Here is a 20,391-nt window from a genome sequence, read left to right as displayed (position 1 = left end):
TCTAGTTCTACACTAGTTTCAACTCGAGAGTATATATGCAACTCAAGAGTATATATACACGGAAGGCATGGCAGAATATTTATGGTGGGTGTTGATGCGCGGAGCAACTGAGTTGTAAATGTTTGTCATAAATAAATCATAAAAGAAATGCATTCCTTGTCCAGAATCTAGAGCTGTAAATGTTTTCAGTCATAAATAAATGAACAATATTACAGCACATGGGCACAATGTTTGCAATTGGCGTTTACCTTCCGCCTGGATGCCCAATGTAGACAAGAACACTTACGAGTCCCCAGAACTGAGAATTCTGCTGTCAGCTTGGAATGCTAGCTCAGTTATCCTAGGCACTGTAATTACAGTTTTATCTCCTCCTGGAAGGTAGCTGAGGTTGAAACCAACAAGCCTAGAATGAATGTGCCACAGTGAATCAGCAAGTCTAGGATTGTTACTACTTGAACTGGCATTTCCACTTTTTCAGTTTTTTTTTTTTGTGAATTATAGTACTAAATGAGTTGAAATTTTCAAATAGCATTGAACTTAGGAAGGCCTTGATCACCTGACAGGAGCATCTTTGGGAATAATTTCTTCCATTCTACTATGACATATAGGAAATAGTTTTACTAGTCCCTGGCTCCCTGCTGCCACATAAAACAAATATAGTCACAAGTACAAAATATATTAAATATTCAGTGAGAAGATGAAGACCAACGCCTCCACCCCTGCGACGGAAACGCACTCCACAACTTCAGCAAATTCGCCGACCAACGCTGACGTGAAGAAAAAACAGAAAGAGAAACACACAAAAAAAACAACCAAATTCAGGTTGCTGGAGATGTACCTCCTGGGTCGGCAGAGGGGTTAGGGCTTGAGAGCGGAGGAGGAGATGAAGGCGTAGCAACAGTGGAGGGTGCAGCGGCGGCGGCGGCGGCATCCTAGCCAGGGATGTAGCCAGCGGTGGGAGCCCCTCTACCCATCCTGAGCACGTGGAGTTTTTCTAAGTCCTCCCTTAAAATTTTATGCATACATGTATTAGGTAGGAGGGGCTAAAATTATGAGAAGATAAAAAAACCTCTATTCTTTTGTTCAGCCCTTCCTAAATTTTTTTCTGCCTTCGTCACTGATCCTAGCTGCGAGCCTGCGACGGCGGCGGATGGCAACGTGCTCTGCTATTGGAAAAATGGCTGCGGCTGTAGTGAGGTCGCGTTCGCTGGATTAGAAATCAACGGACCAGTTTGTCTACGAGCTGCGATGCCGGAAGGAAAAAAAAAAAAAAGACCGAAGCTCAGAGGTGCTCGAATCATCCGGGAGGATGACATGTCGTGACGACCCATGTGTCACAGAGCGTTTCATCATCGGTTCGGCCGGTTTAGTTTGGGGTGAGAGAGGATCGAACTCTCGACCTCAGGATTACTCAACAGCTACAATAGCTACGCGCTAGCCAACTGCGCCACCACACCGTTGTGATGGCTGTGCAGATGAATGTCTCCTCATTCTGGATCTATGGAAACTCCTGCACAGCAATTAGCAGTTTTTAACTTTTTATTAATTGAACGCTCTCGCCTACCGTGCTAGACTGATAGTAGCGTCCGAATGAATGAGGGATATGCTCACACTCCTGTCTCTGATTAAATTAAATATTAGAGTAATCTTAAATTACACGCCTATGTAATCCCCTTTAAGCTTATGTTGCCGGGCCGACGTAGGTCATTTGTAATTTAAACTCTCTTCCTTCTTAATACAAATGATACGCAATGCTCTTGCGTATTCGAGAAAAAAAAAGACTAGACATGTATTATAGGGAAAGACTCCCTCAAAAGATTCGTTTTTTTAATAGTTTGATGGTGTGTGGGAATTCTGAGGCCCTCTAGACAGAAATTTTCAAACATATTGGGAGTATATCTATAGGTTATTAAATATTAATTTGATTCAGTGGGCCTATTATTATCTAGACGATTTTAACTTCCCATGACCATAAGAAGTTCTTAGAACCGAAGTCCATTGTATTTATCATAGCTTTCATTGGTCTGTTAGATTTTTCTCCGGTGCTTCCGTGATTGTCTAAAGAAAACTTCTCTAGGGTGGGTGAACCGGCTCAGCACAGGTACTTAAACATCGAGATTAAACAGCAATGTATGTAATAAAATAACCAAGAGTACATCAGTTTATTACATCCACCGCATCATTCATCAACACTGTTTTCATTCATCAGACGCTCCAAGGTCGAGAAATTCCTTAGGAAACAGGGGGTTGAACTTCTCGATAAATCTCCCAAGAATGTCCATGTCTGTCTCTATCAGAGCTTCACAGCGTCAGGACGACAGAAGGCCACGGCGAGTGCTGATAAGAGGAAAAATAGTTTCTCTAATATTTATCTTTCCCCTCACATCTATTTTTTTTTAGAAAGGACGGCAAAAGTTTTACCGTAATTTTATTAGACGATAGAAAAGGAAAAACTCTCACGTCTAATTCTCTCTTCTACTTATACACACCTACATCCACACATCGAGGGTCTGTTTGAATTGGACCCTGCTGGGAAAGCTGCCTGGTCAAGGTAGCAATCCGAGACGCCCATTTTTGATTGCTTGTGGCTGGATGTGGTTGCCTGGCCCAAGCAAGTTGGCTAGGCCACCAACGAACTGACCAGTCCTCCACTCGCTGTTCTTGCCCCATCGCTGCTGCCATTATGCCCACGTATTGAATTGCTACTGACAAGCCTTGCAACACCTTGCACTAATGCAAGCCAACAGGAGGCGTGCTTCTCGCAAAAAAAAAAAAGTCATACTGACGTATGTCTTCTTAATTTCCTCAACTTATCATAATGCAGAGGAACATTCAAATAAGTACTGTGATAGGAAAGACACCTACCGGACACGGAAACAAGTTTGTTGAAAATAGAATGACTAGTATCTTCATCAGGGTCTAGTGGAATGATTTTACTCTTGTGGAAATTAATTCTCATTCCGGAGATCTGTTCAAACCACACTAGAGTGCACCTCAGATTTTGGAGATGGATAGGGTCTGCGTCTGAGAAGATAAGAGCATCATCTATATATTATAGCTATATCATACCTTTAATCCTTTATTTATAAAATCAGAGAGCAGACCTTTAATTGAGTCTGCCTCAGCTGCCTTAATTAACATCCTAGTCAGGACATCTCCAACACGAATGAACAAAATGGGGAACATAACACAGCAGACCTTTGAGTCCTCAATCAAACAAAACTAACACAGTTTGATTCCGTGGAATTTGCTTCAAGACCTGCATTGCCACAATCCATCATTTCTCTAAGGAAAAAAAAAAAACAAATGAACTGACACTCAGGCTAGACCTACGTCTCCGCGGGATGTGTGCTGCACGGTTTGACCTTTCTGCGGGGCTTCTCGTGTTCGGTTAGCTATATACTGAAACCGTGCCTTTCCCCTCGGTCAGATCTGGGTGTATGCCACCGGAGCTGCTCAACAACAGGTTCACTTGTTGCGATGGATGGATTAGGTTGGGTTCACGGCATGGAGGGTCAAAACGATTCTAACTTCACCTTATATTCCCATTGCATCCCATTCCCAGGAGTCATTGAGCCGACGCCGTCGTCCCTCTGGCCTCTCTTACCCTTCCGCATTATCCTCTTCCACTGAAATGGGTTGGGAGGCTTTACAAATTTGAAATGCTTCGTATTGGCAGTTTGCCACAATGGAGAAGCTAGCTATTTATGTAGTTGCACGTAGTAACCGTGAGTAGCAGTAGCCCAACAACCAAAGAGTTAACGTCAAAAAAAAAAAGAAAAAACCACCGACTGCATCATCATCTTAATATGAGATTTCATTTATGCCTACGTACTATCTCTGCTTTCTATTTCCATTTCTCTCTCCACTCCACCTAATATTAAAGAGCAAAGCATTTCTTTTAACATACTTTTTTATTCACAAAATGCCCCTTGGCCTTGGTACATTACCAGTCCATCCGAGCGGTTCAATGACTTCCGTCGGAGATGCTGATCTTTTTTCTTCCGCATGTTACACGTCCGAGCATTTCTTTTTTTCTACGTCCGTTTGAGCATCACATTACCTGTCCGAGCGTTTCTCTTTTACCTCTCATGAGTTCGAGCCTGTCTAGGGCCTATTTATTTAGGGTTTCTATGAGCTTTTAGATTTCAGTGTTTGTACCTTTCTAAAACCAAAAAGCTTCCGGAAACCAAAAGCTAGAAGCTCACTAGGCTTTTGGCTTATAGGAATTGTTTGGCTTTTGAAAAGTTTCGAAGCTAGTAGCCTAAATATAGCCAAAAGTTCAAACAAACAGGCCCTTAGTCCGACCTGGTTTTTGCTGTCCTATTTTTTTTCGCCGATCCGTGCATCTGCAGGTTCTTGTTTTATTTTTTTTGTGTTTGTTTCTCTAAATGTAAAAAACAAAGGATAAAACACATCCATCATGGGCCATTGAATTCTGATTCTTTTTTATAAAATAATAATTTTCACCGTTGATACAATTTTGATTCATAACAAAATCTATCTTATTAGAACCCTGTGAACCGATGGTACAACTAATAAATGCTGAATATTTTGATTTTGTTGTCATCCAGTCTAAATAAATGTGCCTCCAGACAGTACGTATGCACTCTTGTAATTTCGATCAACGAGAGCGTCACAAGAAAAATAGAGAACGTCTCTCGTCATAATCATCAACAATAGATCGATACTCTTTTATTTCCGAAATGCTCTGGTTTTTCATCCATAATTTTTTTAGGTCTTTTTTTACATCATCCAATAATTTTTACCCTCGGGCACTCTTTTTATTCCCGAAATGCTCTGTACATATGCAGCATCGACCCAATAATACTTCGTTTTTTCTCCAATAATTTTACATCAGCCTTGATGGATTGGAGACCTCTGATGAAGAGCAGATTTCAGAGAACTTGCTTTAGGCAGAAATAAACAAGGCATCATCACACCACTCTTCTGCTAAGCAAATACACTGGTACAATCTTCTGAGCTGCATAGCGCATATTTGTACATTAGTCTTCGTGAAGTATGCTCACATCTCAGTCTTCTGCAGTATGCTCACATTTTAATCTTGCTGCAGCAATATGATACTATTAAATACTAGGCTCACAAGTAGATGACTGATATACTGAACAATCTTGCAGCATCTCTTTTTTTCAGAACTGAAACAACATCTCAAGTGTAGCAGATAATTGCGTGAGTGCTCTCTCTCTCAAATCCAAAACCTGACGCCTGATGAGTGCTCTCTCTCTCTCTCTCTCGCCAAGATCTGACATTTTAAGATCATGTAACAATTAAGGGTTCTGCATGTATCATCATAGAACTGTCACTGAACTCCATATAGTGCTCTGCTGCCCAAACGTAGGGGAGGGAGCACGGGCTGGGCTACTAGCGGCTCGGGCACGCCGACGCAGGGAGGGAGCGCGAGGACGGATGGTGCGGAGGCCGATTCCGTCCGTCCGTCCGCCTTGCCGTTGCCGCCGCATCCAACTAAGGTGGATGCTGTCACTGCCGTGGCGCCTTGGTCTTCCTTGCCAGGCTCCGCCGCCACACTCGACATTTGGATCCGCTCTGGGAAGAGAACGAGGAAACGACGTGGCGCGCAGCTTGATTCTTCCGCGTGCCCAACCAGATCCGTGCCATGTCGCTTGGAGGCGACGACCTTGTACAACGCGGCCTCCTCATCGCTTGGAGCCTGGGAGCACTAGCCGACGTCGTCGTCTCACGAGACGACGAGGTCGCCCGGCTCTACAGTCGCGAGGGACTTTTTTTCATAAAGCATGACATAGAGACAGGCTCGGTCTATCTCCAACGACGCATACCCAAACACAGCACCCATTCCATCATTTGGGTCACCTACGATAGAGAGGTCACGCACCCAAATCTTATCTTCTCCAACAGCGAACTCAAATCTTATCTTCCTCCGTCGGCGCCGCCATCCGAGCGACCGCCGGAGCTCGAAGCCGCCGCCGCTGCCCTACCTCTCCTTCTCTCCCTTTCCTCCTCCTCCTCCACTCTTCCTGCTTCCCTCTCCCTACCCGCGCCGCCACAGTCCGAGCCCGCTCCTTCCCTCTCCCCGTCTACCGCTGGAGGGAGGGGTCGGTACGGTGGAGAAGAGGTTGAGCGCCGGTGTTGGAGGCGACCGGCGGGGGAGGGGATGACGGCGGAGACGATGCGCGGTGCAGGAGGTGACAGCCGGTACAGGGGCGGTGGGCGGTGGCGAGGGGTACCCGCTCGGGATGCGCCGCTCGGCGTCGGGCCGCTCCACCTCGGTTGCTCCGGTCCGCGCCGACACTGGCCCGCTCCACCTCGATGGGGGTGCCTGGAAGAAGAGGACGGGTGCAGTGGCGCCGGAGCCCCACTTCGCCGGCGACCACCGCCGCCCTGCACCCCGGCTCGCTCTCCCTCTCTTTCCCCCTCCGCCTTGCCTTCTCTCTCTCTCCTTCTCTCCCTTTCTCTCTCTCTCCCTTTTCTCTCTTGGCTGCATGACCCTGCCTCGCCGCCGCGCGGGGCACGCCCAGCCCTGGCTCAGGGTCTGGCCACGCGCCGGTGCACCTCAGCTGCTCGGCAGGGGCGGAGCTCAGACTATGGCGTGCTCGCGCAGCCCGCTCGACGGAGGATGCGCTCGCAGCTCCGGCGCAAGGATTTGGGTCGACGAGAGAGACGGTGGAAAGAGGACGCATATCTGCGTTTCCTCCCTCGTCCTCCCCAAAATAGGTGCGCGCTTTGCCTATTCCGTTGGAAGCCGGTTTTTCACTGTGCCGGACCCAAAATGGGTTTGGGTAGCGGTATGCATAGTTCGTTGGGTCGACCCGTTCTACATGCCCTTAGGGCATGTACACCCCCATAGACAGTCTGCTGTAAGTTTTCGAAACTCACGTACAGACAGTTAAATAGACAGCTCGTACAATGGGTTGTCTATTTAACCATCTACAAGTTGTTTAATGCTTGTATATTGCCACGATTAAACATAAATATGATCCTTGTATACCAGTGTATTGCTACTTAATACGAAACAGATCAAGCATAATTAAGTTGAATATAATTACAATATTTTAGACTAGTAATTACAGCAACATAATCAATCATGAATATATATTTTCCCATAGTGTCGTAATACTAATACGAGTAGGTTACCATAATTTTTTATTTGTATTAAAAAATAGTTTTTTTAAAAATACGAACAGTTCCACAAAATAAGATATACAGAGAACCTTCAAGGTGTGACATATGTTTTATCTCTACTATAATGGACTAATCAAAATTATACTAGATCTTTGACATGTGATGCTAGGCTTCTCACCCATCCGCGGCTTCGAACGCGCCCTGCGCACGTCACGACCAGGACTGGAAGCCTGCGAACACACAAAAAAAAGAATGGCACCATGCCTCGACTCCCAACGCTCCACACCGCCGCCGCCAATGGACGCGTCGAGGAGGCCATGGATCCCTCTCCAGCTCTGAACCAACCGCCTCTTGCTGTTTCTCCGGCAGACGTGGTGAACCGCCGCGCCGGCACCCGCAGCCTCGCCGTCCGCCACCGTGGTCAGCCGAACGTTAGGGATGTCTGGACATCACCTGAAGCAAGAACGGCGCCAATGAATTGAAATCTCTCGTAATTGTCTTCCTGTACTTTTCATGTGCATTCCTAAAATGAAGTCATGGCGTTAGCACGGACATTATACTAGTCACTTCTGGTTGTAGTTCTGGTCGGAAGGAACCTAACAAAATTTGAATCATAATTTTTGGATTCAAATTTGATTATATATATATTTTATAATTTTTAGTAAATTTGTGCATTCTTTGGAAAAAGGACAAGAAGCTAACAAACACTTCCGTGGACTGCTGCGTCGCTCTCACCAGCACGAGATCCGTTCGTGCATAGTTCATTCCTAGGAGCACGGGCTGAAGCCGGCGCCTCACGAGACGACGACCCTGTGCCGTCTGCTGCTCATGAGGGGTGTTTTTGCAAAATTTTCTAGACACAGACGGCTCAAAGGGTCCCGTTGTACGTGCCCTTATATTCCCATTGCATCCCATTCCAAGCAATTATTGAGCTGATGATGCCACCAACGTCATCTCTCAGGCCCTCTCTCACCTTTTCCGTATTATTGTCTTCATGTTTCATCCTTAATTGAATTCATTCTAATAATTATAATTTAGACATAGATTAATTAAGCTAATATAGTTATATATAGAATATATTTGTATTTTATTGTTAGGCATACAAGGGACATTTGCATTTCTATTATAGGGAAGTGAGTTCAAGAGTGTGCTATAAGTTGGAGAATAGAATTATAGCATAGTGATCTATAGAATCAATTTTCATCTTTCATCCTATGAATTTGAGATAGACTTATTTGTGAGTTTGAAAATGGTATGAAAATGGCATGGGAGGTTTTACAATTTGAAGAGGTTCATGTTGCCACAATGGAGAAGCTAGCTATTTATGCAGTTGCACGTAGTGACCGTGAGTTTAGTTCGTCACCAAACAAGTTGGCCAATTATGGACCTTGTTCCAAGTGTGTTGGGGGAGCCCATATGGAATATGGGCTAACTCCCACCTTGAAGAGGCCTAATAGAATTTAGGGTAGTGGCTTGAAGATCAGTCGAAGGCCGTGATAAAAAGTCAGAGGTCATGATAAAAAAGTTGGAGGTTGGAGCGCTTTGAAGAAAAGTCAGAGGCCGTGATGAAAAAGTCGGAGGTCGAGATGCCTTGAAGAAAAGTCAGAGGTCGCGATGAAAAAGTCAGAGGCCGAGACACCCTTATTGACGGTCACTAACATCAATTATAAACCGTCAACATAACATGTATTTATACTTAATTCCATCACCAAACATAGGTATATGGGTTTAAACTAATAAATTCCATGAGTTTTAGTGAATATATGTTTTCCGCAGGGTTTATCCAGAAAATCGTCAAGGGGGACCTATTCGTCAAAGAAAATTACAGAATTCCACCGCGTAAACAGCGTGGGAAGATTCTACAAGACTCTAGGAGGCTCTCCACCGAAGCAGACCCTGAGGGGCTGCCATGTGGGGCCACATGCAGGCCACCTGGCCCCTGGGCCCACCTATCAGCATGTCTCTTGGGTTGCATCTACGCCGTCCTTTAAGTCGGTTTGATCCAAGGACACACGTTGGACGCTTCGGCCTATATATACCAGCCTCTACCCCCTCCCTCAGTAGATCCTAAAACCCTAATTCATATCATGAGGATCAGAGCCAGCTATGAAGAGAAGATTAGCCCTCCATAGGATCTAATCTTATAAATAATAGTGAGATAGAGAGTGAGGGAAGAGTTTGGAGGAGGTGCCAGCCTGTCGGTGCTCTCTCTATGGCTTGTACATTGGTGGATCAAAGTTCTATCTGAGCTTACCTCAAAGATTTCTCTAGTAATTAACTTCTAATTCAAGTAATCATCTTATTTATATTGTTCTTCAGGTTCACGACTCTTTCGAGTGCTTTATTCCTGCTCTATAGGGAGTAAAGTATTAATTGTAAGTGTCGGTGCAGAAAGTGACCAACAAGTAAATATTTGTAGTTTTGCCGCACGTTGTGATCGGAGGTGGCCTAGCACTTAATGACACAGGGTTTATACTGGTTCAGGCAACGTGCCCTACGTCCAGTTTGAGTCAGTCGATGACTTTATTCCTGACCCCAGGTGCTCGAAGTTTGCAGTGGGGTTACAAACGAGAAGGAGAAAGATGGGGTGCGCAAGTGGCCTGGTCGGCTCTGGTCAGAAGGTCCAAGAGCGACAGGAGCTCCTCTATGAGCTAAGTGTTCAAGCATGTGCTTGAGGTCCGAACCTGGCGGTTCTGTGGTTGTGAGCTAGTGGACTTGATCGATCTAGATTAGCTAGTATGAACTTGAATCCACTGAGTCTCTTGGGAGAGAGTGCATCCCCTTTTATAGATGAAGGGGATAGCCTTACAAGTGAGAGGGAGAGAGTTCGTATGCTTCTAAGTCTTGTTGCCCACGCCGGCGGGTACAGGAGGATGGTAGGCGCCCACAACACTGTTGGATGTCGGTTGTATGGGGGAGGTTACGTCATCTTGTTTTGGGTATGGCAGATGTCGGCACCTGCATGTACTGTTGATGCCTAGAGGCATGTGAGGAGTTTCACCACGTTCACTCGATATGGTAAATCCCGGCGCCCACAACACTGTCGATGCCCAGAGGCATGTGGGGGGCTTACCATATGGGAGTTAACGGTGCCCACAATACTGTAGAGGAAAATGTCGGCGCCTATAATACTGTTTGTGTCAGGGTGGTTGCAGAGTACTGTTCCTGCAGGTGATAGGGTACGGTCCCTAGTATCATGGTTTGACTTGAGCGCCTTGCCTTGCTTTCTCCGTTCGTTCCTTGGTCCTTTCTGGGCGGGTGACCCCGGTCGGTTGGTCCTAGTCGGCTCTGGTTGCGCCAGTCGGAGAAGAGCAGTGAGCAAGGTCTTTGCATACCCTAGTCAGAGACGTGGGGTCGGAGTCGGAGGTTGTGCTTTGCCAGGCCTTTCGGTCGGAGAGACCGTCCGAAGGTGGCTGGAGACTGAAGTGAGCACTCTAGTCGGAGAGGTGGGCCGGAGTCGACAAGCGGGCGTTGTTCCTCATCGGCCATACCTTCCGGTTGGTGACTGGACCACCCTTCTGGCCTCTTGTTTTAGACTCTTGGGCCGGCCCATGAGTTGCGCGTTGTCTGCTTGGGCCGAGCCTTTGTGGGGAAGCCGGTCCGCGAGGGACCCCGGGTTTATGAACCCGACAGGATCCCCCGAGCCCCTGGGCGATTCGGGTAGAATCGTCTGGGGGATTTTTGCCTCGACGGTGGGTGCGCGCGAGCGCACCCACGAGTGTAGCCCCAAGCCCCCGGGTGGTTCAGGCAGAACCATCTGGTGGGTGTTTGTTAGCAGGCATGTGTGCGTGTTCTTCAGTCGAGATGGAGTTTTGTTTAACCAAGGCATCGTTGCGCAGCCGAGGCGGTTTAGTTGTTTTAGGGATCGGGTGAGACGAAGCTCGTGGATCCTGACATCGATGCGTGCCATGGGATCAGGCGAGGTAGTTAGTCTTTTAGGGATCGGACGAGATAGAGGTTATGGACCTTGGCAACGGTGCACGCTGTGGGATTGGGCGGGTCAGAGTCATGGATCCTAGACTCGGTGCGACCCGCGCAACTGAGGTAGTTTAGTTAGTTAGTTTGGGATCGGGTGGGCTGGAGCTCGTGGATCCTGATGCGGTGAGTTCGGGGTCGTAGACTCGGGTGTTTTTGGAGCGCAGTCGGAGCGTAGCCGGATGGGGCGAGTTCAGGGTCGCAGACCCGGGTGTTTTTTGGAGCGCAGTCGGAGCGTAGCCGGATGGGGCGAGTTTGGGGTCGCAGACCCGGGTGTTTTTTGGAGCGCAGTCGGAGCGTAGCCGGATGGGGCTAGTTTGGGGTCACAGACCCGGGCGTTTTGTGTCTTGAGCCCCCGAGCCCTGTAGGACCTTAGTATGGGTCGGTGTGAGTTTTGTGTGTGTTACCCCGTCCTCGGTTCCTCACAACCGGAGGGGCTAAGTTTTGTTGCTTGTCCCGATCGCTTAGGCTCGAGTGACGTGCTCGGTGAGTTCGCTAACGGGTATGATCGAGTGGAATCCGGGTTCGTTGTTCGTGACGGGGTCGGCATAGCCCTCTTGTGACATTCCACTGCTCCTTGACCTTCAACCCGGTAGATGCCTGGGTCGTTCTAGAGACCGACCTAGGTGGCCTAACGGCCTTCCCTCGATGGAGATTCTGTGGGCTTGGCAAGAGGTTCAGGATCAAACGAGAAGGTTAAGATGAACCTGTCTGCCAGACTTGGCGAGGGCCGCACAGGGTTCATCTATGTTTTCTCCCCTGGCTCTGTTGGTTGCTTAAGTCGAATGAGGCAACCGCCGCTTCATGACGCAACACGGAGCGTTGTGATGCATTTCGCTGCACGTGCGATGCTTAGTTCCCGAGCCCCCAGGTGGTTCAGGGCCCGAATCATCCGGGAGGCATGGGCGTATGGAATGAATGCATGTATGGATGTATGAAATGATTATAAAGAAATAGCGAGGGTCGGTACTGTTACCTTAACGACTCGAGTGACGTGGTTTGAAGAGCTCCAGTCGGAAATGTCCAATCGGGACCCGTGCTTGTCGTTCATGATGGAGTCGGCATGGCCTACATGGGGTGTCCCTTTGCTCCTTACCTGTCCCTCAATATTTTTTCCTGAGCCGTTTGATTGACTTAAGAAGCCTGACGGTCTCTCCGGGCGGAGATCTCATTTTTGGGTTTTTTCTGAGTCCTGCCTGGGGATGCGGAGAGCCGCCTATGTGCGGTGGCGCTTTGGTTCTTGTGCCCGACATGCGGTAGTGGTGGGCCATACCTAGGCCATGTCCCATCTGATCAGGAGCCGTTCCATCGGGCAGGGCACGTCTCATCGGTCAGGGCGCGTCTCATCTATATTAAATGGGAAAGAGAGAGGGTTTTTTGCTCCGCCGTTTCTTCTTTCTCGATCGGCACGCCCTCCCCTAACTGTTGTACTCTTTTCCTTAAGTAGGAGAAGGGAGAAGGTTTTCACCTTGTTCTTTCGCCTTTTCCTCATCTTCCGCCTCCTTTCCTTTTCCTTCTTACCGTGAGCGTTCTTGAGAGCCGCGGTGGTTTCTAGGAAAGAAAAGGGAGAGAGCGAAGGAGAAGAGAAAAACTCACCAATCCTTTTGCAATCCCAGAGCAAAATGTCGGACTGGAGGTCATCCACTATGAGGGAGTCAGTGTTGAAGGCCTTCGTCGCGAAGGGGTTCCTGCTACCGAAGGAGGTGGCGCACTGGAGGGTTCCCGAGAGGGAGGTGTTCCTGCAACCTTGGCCTGACGAGGTGGTGTCCTTTCTCACCTTCCATGAGCGTGGGTTAGGGTACCTCGCACACTGGTTCCTACATGGGCTCCTCAATGAGTAGGGTCTGGAGCTGCAGCACCTTAATCCGACAGGGGTGCTGCACATCGCCGGCTTCATCACCGTCTACAAGGCTTTCCTCAGGATGGAGCTGCACGTGGATTTCTTCCGGCGGCTGTTCTCTGGGAGAGCCTTGATGGCAGAGAATCCGACCGAGATCACGTCGGTGGGGGGTTTCGCCCTGCAGAGGAAACCGAGCGTGGGAGGTTCATATCCCATGTACACTCCCTGCGACTCCAACGGGGGGTGGCATGGGGAGTGGTTTTACATCAGGAATCTGGTGTTCACCGGTGGGAGGCCAGAGAAGCAAGACAGTTGGTCATGAGGTTGTGCCCGTAAGGAGAAGCATAAGGTGGGGGTCATTAAGGAGGAGCTCTGGAAGCTCGTAAAGCATGACCTTGATGGGGTGTGGGTCTTTGACACCCTCTACCACCGCCAGGTTGCGCCATTGGTGGAGAGGACGCGGCCGATGTGGATGTATAGCGGCCCGTTGGACCCAGACCACGCGTCGCTAGAGGATCTGCCGAACGACGAGGTCTGGAGTCGCCTTGGCCGGGTGTTGCAGCTGAAGCCCAAAGAGAGGGTCAATGGGAAGCCCGCACCTTTCAACTCCGCGATCATGTTGAGACTGGTATGCTCCCTTCTATTTCGTCCATGCTTCTTCCTCTGCTTTTCCTATTTCTTGATTTTGGGCCATCCATTCCATAGGGGCTTGGAGTTTACAAGTCCCGGCCGCACCTTCCCAAGGGACCAGAGGGCGTAGCCCGGTAGGCCGCCCAGAAGGAGGCGGCAGACGCCAGGAAGAAGAAGAGAACCTGGGAGGTTCGGTGGAAGCAGGAGAAGAAGTAGGAGATCGCCCGACGCGTGAATGCCGGGGAACATAGGAGCGATGTCGAGTCAGAGCTCATGTCAGAGGATCCCACGGAAGTGGATGACATGGTTTTCTGCAAGGAGGAAAGTTGGGAGGTCATTGTAACCTCGGTAGAGTGTCGTGACCCTGCGGTGATGTCCGCTGGTGATAAGCAGGAGGCGGAAAAGCTCACGGTGGTTCCTGTGCCGAGGAAGCGTGCGGCGAGTGCGGATGTTGCCGGTGAACGGGAGGCAAAGCGGACGCGGTCACCGCGCCCCTTGGTGGCATCGCCGGTCCCATCCCCGCCTGCCACGGATGCGGCCGAGCAAGCCGAGCAGTTCGAGGAGCGGACTGGCACTAGTGCATCACTGGGAGCGGGACCTGGAGATGATCAAGGTGACCTTTAGCCAGAGTGCAGAGGAGCTGTCCAAGTCCCATGAAGAGCATCGTGCTCTCGAGGGGGAACTTGACCAGATCCTCAACGTTGCCCAGCTCGTCGTCTCAAAAGTCTTCGGGTTGGCGCCAAGCACTAGCGCGCCCGCCGTCCAGCTGGCGAAGGTCTCGGATGCAGTCCAGGACCTTATCACAAGTGGCCTATTCTATAGAGCATCGGGGGTGTTAACGTCGGTGGCGATGCACCACCCGAACTTGGACTTAGCCACTATCTACAGTGGGTATGCTAAAGGCTTGAGCACGGAGGACATCCAATCGATCAGGGAGGGCTTGCTGCTGCACGTAAGGTCGGTGGCAGAGCAAGTCTCTGCCCAGTGGGTGATGGACATCCATTGTGAAGACATGGCTAGAAGCATGCGTGGGGAGGACATTGCCCAGCCTGCGGATGGCACAGAGCCTGGGTCAGAGGTGGACATCACCCTGGCTTCGACTGAGCCGAATGTCGTGCCGCCGGGGAGTGAGTAGCCCGCGCCTTCGCTAGTCACACCGATAGCAGATGCCGCCGAGCTGGTCCAATAGCTTGTAAAATATAAGTAGTTTAGTGAACGTAAAAAGTTTAAGTTTATGGGGGAGCTCCCGTGTAAATGTTCCTGTGTGCTTAATGACTATGGTTGGTTTCGTTTTCTATGATGGAGTCACTCCATTCGGGGAAGCTTGTTCCCCTTTTGTTCCTTAGTTTTTAGCATAATTTTGTTTTTTATTCTTTCTTTCTCATACCTACCCATTTGTCTCATAGGGTGCAACCTTGGGAGCCTGGGGCATGGCCTATGAGGCTCAGTTGCTCGTAACCGTAGGGAAAGGCGGTGTGCGATCAGTCGGAATGTTTTAATGCAAAGCTACGTAAGGCAAATTAAAGGAACGAACTACCCTTTTGGTCAGGTAGAAAGGAATTTCACCATATGATAGTAAACAAAACAGAGAGGTAGTAGTGCACCCTAGTGGAGCCCCCAAGTGCCCTAGGCCGAAAAGTGTTCGGGTCAGGTACTTTATAGGAGCATACGCTAAGTAAATAATGGTAAGACTGAAACTTAGGGGAAGAAAAACGACATAGCTATTCCAAGCGTTCGGAGAGAATGTCATCATTGTTGTCCTTTAGTCGGTAGGCATCTAGTCAGATCACTTCAACCTTCAGTCGTCTAGATGTGTTGATGCAAAAGTGGATCTGCAAACACAAAGGGCTAATACCCGAATCGATATCCAAAGCGTGCCAGTCGATTTGACCTGCTAATCGACAAGGATGAAGAAACGAACACTTTGGTCCTGACAACAGCGATACGCCCGGAAGTCACGGCCAAGAGGTGCTCACGCGGAACTCGAGAATCGCCGAAGATCGCACTGAAGCGATGCAGCTCGCCGAATCAATGAGAACTCGTAAAAAGAAAAAGTATGCAAATTGACGAAGTCGCCGAAAAGTAGATGCAAATAGGAGTAAAAGTTGGTTTTGATATTGATTGATATATATTCTTACATTGCTCCTTACTCCATATTTATACCCTGATCTAAAGAGACACAACCAAACACAACTAGGACACCAATCCCATATCTAAGGAAACACGTGACTCTTACATAAATCATACTCTAACTAATATAAAAAAGGAAATCAACTTCTATCTATTTCCCTGTCCGCCTCAATTACGATGGAAATCTCACCGTCCTCCTTCCCATCGGCATACTCCCTATTTCATCGGCAGTAGTCTTCAAGCCTTCCTTCATCGGCATATTCCTGTTTCATCGGCAGTAGTCTTCAAATCTCCTCTCATCGGCATCGACAATAACACCTCTAACCTCATCGGCAACGCCCGAATCCAAACCAACCTTTCCATCGACCACCACCAGCTATCGGCAACTATCTTTACAAGCTGGCTTCCATCGGCTATCAAAGTACACAGTAACCTTCCCACTCACCGATTAATCCACTCCGATCACCATCACGTACAAAAAACGGTGTCAACACATGCCCCCCAATTTCGGAATATAAAACCATTAATGTTCCGAAATTTACTCCAGATAACACTTGCCTTTGCCCGATTATCATAACTCATTCTCCAAGCCAAAACTTGATTTGTTATCAAATCCAATCAAATCTAATCTTGATTCACGCATTTCAGTAAATATCGCACAATCGCCAACCACTCTTGCCTTGATTATGGTTAAGATACCGAAACAATAACCCATCGGCAAGATCTTAACATGATAATGCTGCCATTTTCAGAATTAAAATATCCTGTATCGATATCCCCTCTAAGTCATGATTACTTGTCATCAACTCATCTGTACAATCCCCTGATTATCGTGCGAACAGTTACCATATCCTTCTGAACCGTCTCGACCTATATGCGCGCGACATAGAAATAAGTCCAAAATACCCTTACTCCGGGCGGCTTATAAATAGATTCCTCCGGAACCCTCATTTTCTACCTTCAGCCTCCAATCCTTGGCATTTCTCTCTCCGGCGGCGACTCCGACGAACAACCACGCGACCCCAACCAAGAAGAACCCTTCTCCGGTGCTAACTTCAAGTTTCCTCAAGACCATGGCCATCAACTTCGACGTCCCCGCGGTTTGCTCCACTTCCATTACCCTTTACTTTGATCTTTTCGTAAATTCATTCAGTTGGTGATTTTCCCTTTTCTTCTATTCTCTGGATTTCTATAACCTTAGGAACTGCGCAACAAATTAATTATCCCAACCGATCAGCCGCACGTCCAATGCCTCGGACCAATGGGCAACCCAGATCCAACCGATCTGATCAATGCAGAGGTTAACAGAATCCCCTTTAGAGCCCAAAATTTCTCTCTGAATTTGTGGAAAGACACATTCCGATCTTGGCCCAAAACCACCAAGGGGTGGAAAGACTGGTACTTGAGAGTTAATAACTCGATGCAAGTATACTGGGCAGAACGAAGATTAGACCAATGTATCAGGCTCTCTATTGCCGATATGCAGAAAAATGAATCAATGATAATTGCAGCTGCTTATTTCTGGTCAGATACAACCAATACTTTTATGTTTGGACATGGCCCAGCTACTCCTACCCTTGCCGATGTCCACATGCTTACTGGCTTGGACATCTCAACTGCCGACGAAGGCTCCATCTATGGTAGAAAGCCTGAATATAGAGTGAATACCCGTAACATCGGCGGTTGGACAGGATATATTCAAGAATACCAGAAAACCGGGACACCTAGCCAGAGGGAACATGCCACATTCCTGAATATGTGGTTAGAAAAATTTATCTTCTGTGGTCGATCAGTAGGACCAACCAACGCCTTCCTCCCTGCAGCTGAACTTCTAGCTAATGGCGCAAGGTTTCCTCTTGGCCGATACCTTCTGAGCTCCACTTATCATCTTCTTCACCAAGTGTCTCAGAAGCTTCTGCTTGGCGAACCCATCGGCAACCTGGGAGGCCCGTGGTGGTTCATCAACATGTGGCTGAATGCCCATATGCACAAACGTTTGCAATGGGACTTTTTTGCTCAACAATTCCCACGAGAAATTGCCTGAAGATTATGTGCTCGGGGATGATGAATCGGCAACACGCTCACCCCTCAATTTTGGTGAAGCCATAATCGTCCTCCCTGGAACAGAAGCCAACGAAGACCAAATCGGCAGATTCTTTCAAAGCTTCTATAATGGTCTTTCTCGTGATCATAGGGCCTGGGTACCTTATATCGACGAAGAAAACAGATTCCCCCTTCTTTTCAACTTTGCCGATGACACTCTGAATCAAGATAATGAGCTTATGATGGCTATTCATCACTCCCAGGGCAATTCCAGTAAACACATTCGGCAGCGGGAAAAACACCAACATTACATATGAATTTTACAACCCATCGGCAGTATCCCGCCAATTGGCTTTTGGGCAACTGCCAATCAAACTCTGCTTTGCCGATGTGATCAAACCCAGGGAAACAATCACCTGCGGAACAGACTGGAACAAGGTAGTACAACTTTCTCCTGATGCCGATACCACAGATGTCGATATATCCACCTGGACACCAATATCTTTCATCACCGAGTCATACAAGCAATGGTGGCGAGAGTGGAAAGAGCAACTGTTCGCGACTTCTGTTCACACATATCGGCACATGATCGATTCTGAATATGCCATCCCTGACGACGCGGTAAGTTTCCTTTGAACTCCCTTCTGCTTTTCCTTTCATTTATCAGTAACTGATTCCCTTGTAACAGGTTAATAACCCAGCACCATCGGTGAGCAAAAGTGGGAAACCCTTCAACCTCCGGCCTGTTTCCCCAACATCGCCGATCGGCTACAACGCTCCCACCTTAGCCGCTTTGACCCGCCAGAAGATTCTTACTAAGACCATCACTTCTAAGTCCAAATTGGCTACATCCAGGGCTACCCCATCGGCCGCTGCTACAACCTTGGTCAAAGCCTTTAAGGTAACAACCTTGTTTATTTTCACTTATGCCGATCACAAACTATATTAACCTTAATCATCAGGGGGTAAGAGCTGCTACGGGATCGTCATCGGCAATTCCGCCGATATCAAGCACCACTCCTTCAGAGGTAGCTTCTTGACTTTACATTTTATCTGTTAAATATCATATCTTACACTTGTTTTGCAGCAACAATTGGGTACATCGGCAAACGTACCAGATGCCCAAGCTTCACAATCAAGTGTCGATGCCCCCCAGCCAATCGTTGCCGATGTCCAAGCAAAGCGCAAAGCTTCAACAGATACTGAAGCACAGCCAAAACGACAAAGGTCTATGCCGATCCCTACATCTGCCCCAATGTCATCGGTCATCATACCTCAAGAGCCCACCACCGATGAAGTCACAGAGGATATCCCATCGGCAAGCTCAGCCGATCCACACGACATACTCCAGGTTGCTTCCTCCAGTCAAGCACAGGAAATTGCCTTGAAACAGGTAAACCGATTAACCTATCTGATTTTACAATACTCATACCTACCCCTGATTGATCTCCTTGTCTTTCTTTCAGGAACAAGATTCTCCGAACAGCCTATTTTCCTTTGCCATTGACATTTCTGACGACGATGGAGAGGAAACAAGTTCTTCCCTTGCACTGGGAACAATATCGGCAGAGACTAAATCCAAGTTGGAAACCCTCCTGAACTTGCTACAGCAAAGTACCGCCCAACTGGTAGATGACTCGGACCCCGCAAAGGCAATTTTCAAAACAATTCGTGGCCAGGTCCCTGCCGATGTTGAAGAAATACTCTTCCCAGCAGCTCACTTAGAAAGCCGTCAACTGCAATATCAACGGGCTGCTCAGCGCATTGCCGATAGAGCAGCTCAAGCTCAACTTAAAGGAGAGATGCTACAACTGAAACAAATCGCTGATGAGAAGCACAAGGGCATCGTCAACTTGCAGACTTCGGGTGCTGCACTTAAGCAGAAAATCTTGGATCTATCGGCAAGGAAGGCAGCTCTATTGGCTGAATTGAAAGAAATCGATGCAGCCTTAACTCATGCTCAACAAGAAGAAAGCCAGCTACCCAATGCCGTCAAAGCCCTTCAGCAAGAAAGAGATATCCAAGCTCGCAAAGCTTTAGCCATGAAGAAGAAACTCAAGCCTGTGGAGGGTGCTGCCGATGACGATATCAAAGAAATGGAAGAAGCCGACCAGATTCGCCTGCGTGCGATATTAGCTATCCAATCCTTGCTGAACGTGTAATCTTATTTATTGTATCGGCACTTTATAAGACATTGATACTCTTGCATAATTCCAGCCGATAGTACTGTTATCGGCACTTATACTCTTATGCATCTGTCCAGATACTAGGGTAATATTTCTTTAAATATTTTCCATTTAACGCTCTGGGAAACACAACCCCTTCGAGGGTTTCTAAAATATATGCATTACCAGGAATAGACTGATTTATCCGATATGGACCTTCCCAATTAGGAGACCACTTTCCAAACTTTGAACTTTTAGTCCCAATCGGTAAAATCAATTTCCAGACCAGATCTCCATCGGCAAACTCTTTTACTTTCACCTTCTTGTCATACCATCTAGCTACTCTTTTCTTATTTTCTTCAATACTAACTAAAGCCCTTAACCGATGACCCGCCACATCTTCCAACTCATCTTTCATAAGAGTATTATACTCATCGGCTGTCAGCTGATTTTGAGAACGTATTCGTCTAGAGCCAACCTTAATTTCCC

General features: G+C 47.9%; 1 protein-coding gene across 1 annotated transcript; it reads left to right on the top strand.

Annotated features, from left to right (window-relative positions):
* Positions 1 to 18,005: 18,005 nt before the first annotated feature.
* On the top strand, positions 18,006 to 20,024 carry LOC136513970 (uncharacterized). Its single transcript, XM_066507948.1, has 5 exons — positions 18,006 to 18,358; positions 18,426 to 18,638; positions 18,700 to 18,765; positions 18,825 to 19,130; positions 19,204 to 20,024. Exons 1-5 carry the CDS (start codon positions 18,323 to 18,325, stop codon positions 19,897 to 19,899), a joined length of 1,317 nt encoding a protein of 438 aa, XP_066364045.1. The 5' UTR covers positions 18,006 to 18,322; the 3' UTR covers positions 19,900 to 20,024.
* The last annotated feature ends 367 nt before the right edge of the window (positions 20,025 to 20,391 follow it).

The sequence above is a fragment of the Miscanthus floridulus genome, chromosome 16 (genome assembly GCF_019320115.1).
Source record: "Miscanthus floridulus cultivar M001 chromosome 16, ASM1932011v1, whole genome shotgun sequence".
NCBI lineage: Eukaryota > Viridiplantae > Streptophyta > Magnoliopsida > Poales > Poaceae > Miscanthus > Miscanthus floridulus.
This window is presented reverse-complemented; position numbering and strand designations above follow the sequence as displayed.

What these genes read in the sequence shown, in the direction of transcription:
- LOC136513970 (XM_066507948.1), top strand. Translation starts at nt 18,323, where the DNA reads ATGATCGATTCTGAATATGCCATCCCTGACGACGCG. An exon ending in CCTTGGTCAAAGCCTTTAAG is followed by an intron (nt 18,639 to 18,699) that starts GTAACAACCTTG and finishes CTTAATCATCAG; the next exon opens with GGGGTAAGAGCTGCTACGGG. An exon ending in CAAGCACCACTCCTTCAGAG is followed by an intron (nt 18,766 to 18,824) that starts GTAGCTTCTTGA and finishes CTTGTTTTGCAG; the next exon opens with CAACAATTGGGTACATCGGC.